General features: G+C 32.7%; 1 protein-coding gene across 1 annotated transcript; it reads left to right on the forward strand.

The window, feature by feature from the left end:
• Positions 1-121: 121 nt before the first annotated feature.
• Positions 122-1,671, forward strand: LOC132728621 (uncharacterized; the record flags this gene model as incomplete). The annotated part of the gene is given in 2 exon segments (XM_060714294.1): positions 122-472; positions 941-1,671. Coding segments are annotated over 2 exon segments (700 nt in total), but the record flags the coding sequence as incomplete, so codon positions are not given.
• Between the last annotated feature and the right edge of the window lie 312 nt (positions 1,672-1,983).

The following is a 1,983-nucleotide window of genomic DNA, read 5'->3' on the forward strand; positions in this document are numbered from 1 at the left end:
GTTTTGGTCATTCATATTAAAGAAACAAAAGAGCTTGTTTGAAGAGTTGAAAATTTTTTTGACTATCATCCAGTGAAAAATGTTTTTAAAAAGATCCCTTAAATTTTTTTGTATCTTTTAGGTGTTTAACAGAGACTGAGTTATGTGCACAAGGAAGGAAAGCTAGTAACCAAGTAGCAAGATTACAGGGTCTTCTCAAAGACAAGCCTAGCAAACTGAGCCTTCGTAGACCTGGCATGAACCTTAGAAATATCCCTCCGTTAAATGTTGTGCTGAATCCAAGTGTAGATACTGACTCGCGTCTGGCCGGTATAACTCCTAGACCAGCTGTGGAAAATGAAGGCGACGAAAGAAATAAGGGATTCAAACCTGGGCCGTGCCTAGAGCATAGTTGGGTGTTGGAAAGGAACAAGATACCAGCTATATATTACGAACATGAAAAGTTTGACAAGTTGAAAGGACATGATTTCAAGTAAGTAAAAGCACATATTAAACTCTTAGCCTGCTTACTGCAACAAATTCCACTCATGCAACAAATGCAGACATAGAAAAGCTTACTTAATGTGCTTTGTGATCATGGTCTGCATTGTTTGGTTTTCAGTCAGTTAGTAAATAAATTTGAAAATTTTCCTTAACTCCATGAATGGTTTATTATAAATAAAAGATTGATAAATCCATTTAAAATATATTTCTAATTTCTTGGAAACTTATTTTCACAAAAAATTTACGGTAAAACTATACAAGACCCTTGTGACAATCATCAATAAGAAAACAACAACTGTGTAAAATAACTGTTCAAAAGGGATTTGTTTTCTGTTTAAATTTTTAGAAAAAAAAAAAAAGATTAATCATTAATTTTTAATAAATTTATTTTTTATTTTATTTTTTTAATAGTGTAAAGCTTTAAAAGTTCTACTTAATGATACCCCATTTTTTCCAGTGTTTACCATAAAGAGAGAACAAGAATGTGGAGAAGACCTATAGTTCCGTTGACTGAAGAGGAAAGGGATAATCATCTATTTAGAATTCCCGATGATCCAAAGAGATTCCGCGTTTTACCGGAATTATCTAATAATCTTAGAGAAAGATCTGTAACTCAACCGCAGATTTCAACAAATAGCGTAAATGCATCAAAGACTGATCCGCAACCATCTACACTTTCGGTACCAACATCGTTCAACGATCCCTCTTTACAGACGTCAACGGAACCATCGAGAACGGTAACAATGGAAAAATCGGCACTAAGTCAACCAATGAAGGCACCGAAAATAATGCAGTTGGTCAATTAAGAAGTTTAAGAATTAGATTCAAAATCTGTAATTTTTTTCTTGCACATACTTAAAAATGACACTTCCTAGGGAACAAACATCCTTTTCTTTGTAATTCTAATATGTGAAGAAAAAAAATTATGATACAAATAAAAACAACCACTATTAAAGAAGATTATATCCCAAATGGTGTTAATTTTTCTGCAATTTGATTGTTTTTAATGTGATTTTGTTTGGAGTTAGAAATGAAACAATGCTGTTTTGTTTATGTTTGCATAGGGTAATTTATTATTACCGATAACTGATAAAAAGTGATCAGGTACATTTGTGTATGTTCTGTCCAACCTAAAATGTGCATGTTGTGAGTTTTATCATGTAATGTTCCAAATTTAGCATTCAAATTTTTCAAGCAGAGATTTAATGTGGTGCATGGAGACGTACTGTTATCTGTGATATTTATTGATGATGATTTTATATTGTTTTAGTTAGGCTGTATTTTCTCTCTGGAACTTTTCTGAGAATGTGTGACGGTGGCTTAAAGGTTGAAGCTCTGTATTGAGGCGTTATTTTATTTTAACGATGGCAAAATTTTGAAATAGGTTTCTACAGTTTAAAGTTATAAGTATAGCACCCTTTGTTATTTTTAAGGATTTCACAAATCGGGTGGTATCGCACTTCTAAGTGTGATTTTTCTGCAAGTCTTGCAGTGACTATG

The sequence above is a fragment of the Ruditapes philippinarum genome, unplaced genomic scaffold, assembly GCF_026571515.1.
Source record: "Ruditapes philippinarum isolate M1 unplaced genomic scaffold, ASM2657151v2 ctg18154_1_1_1_1, whole genome shotgun sequence".
Classification (NCBI taxonomy): domain Eukaryota; kingdom Metazoa; phylum Mollusca; class Bivalvia; order Venerida; family Veneridae; genus Ruditapes; species Ruditapes philippinarum.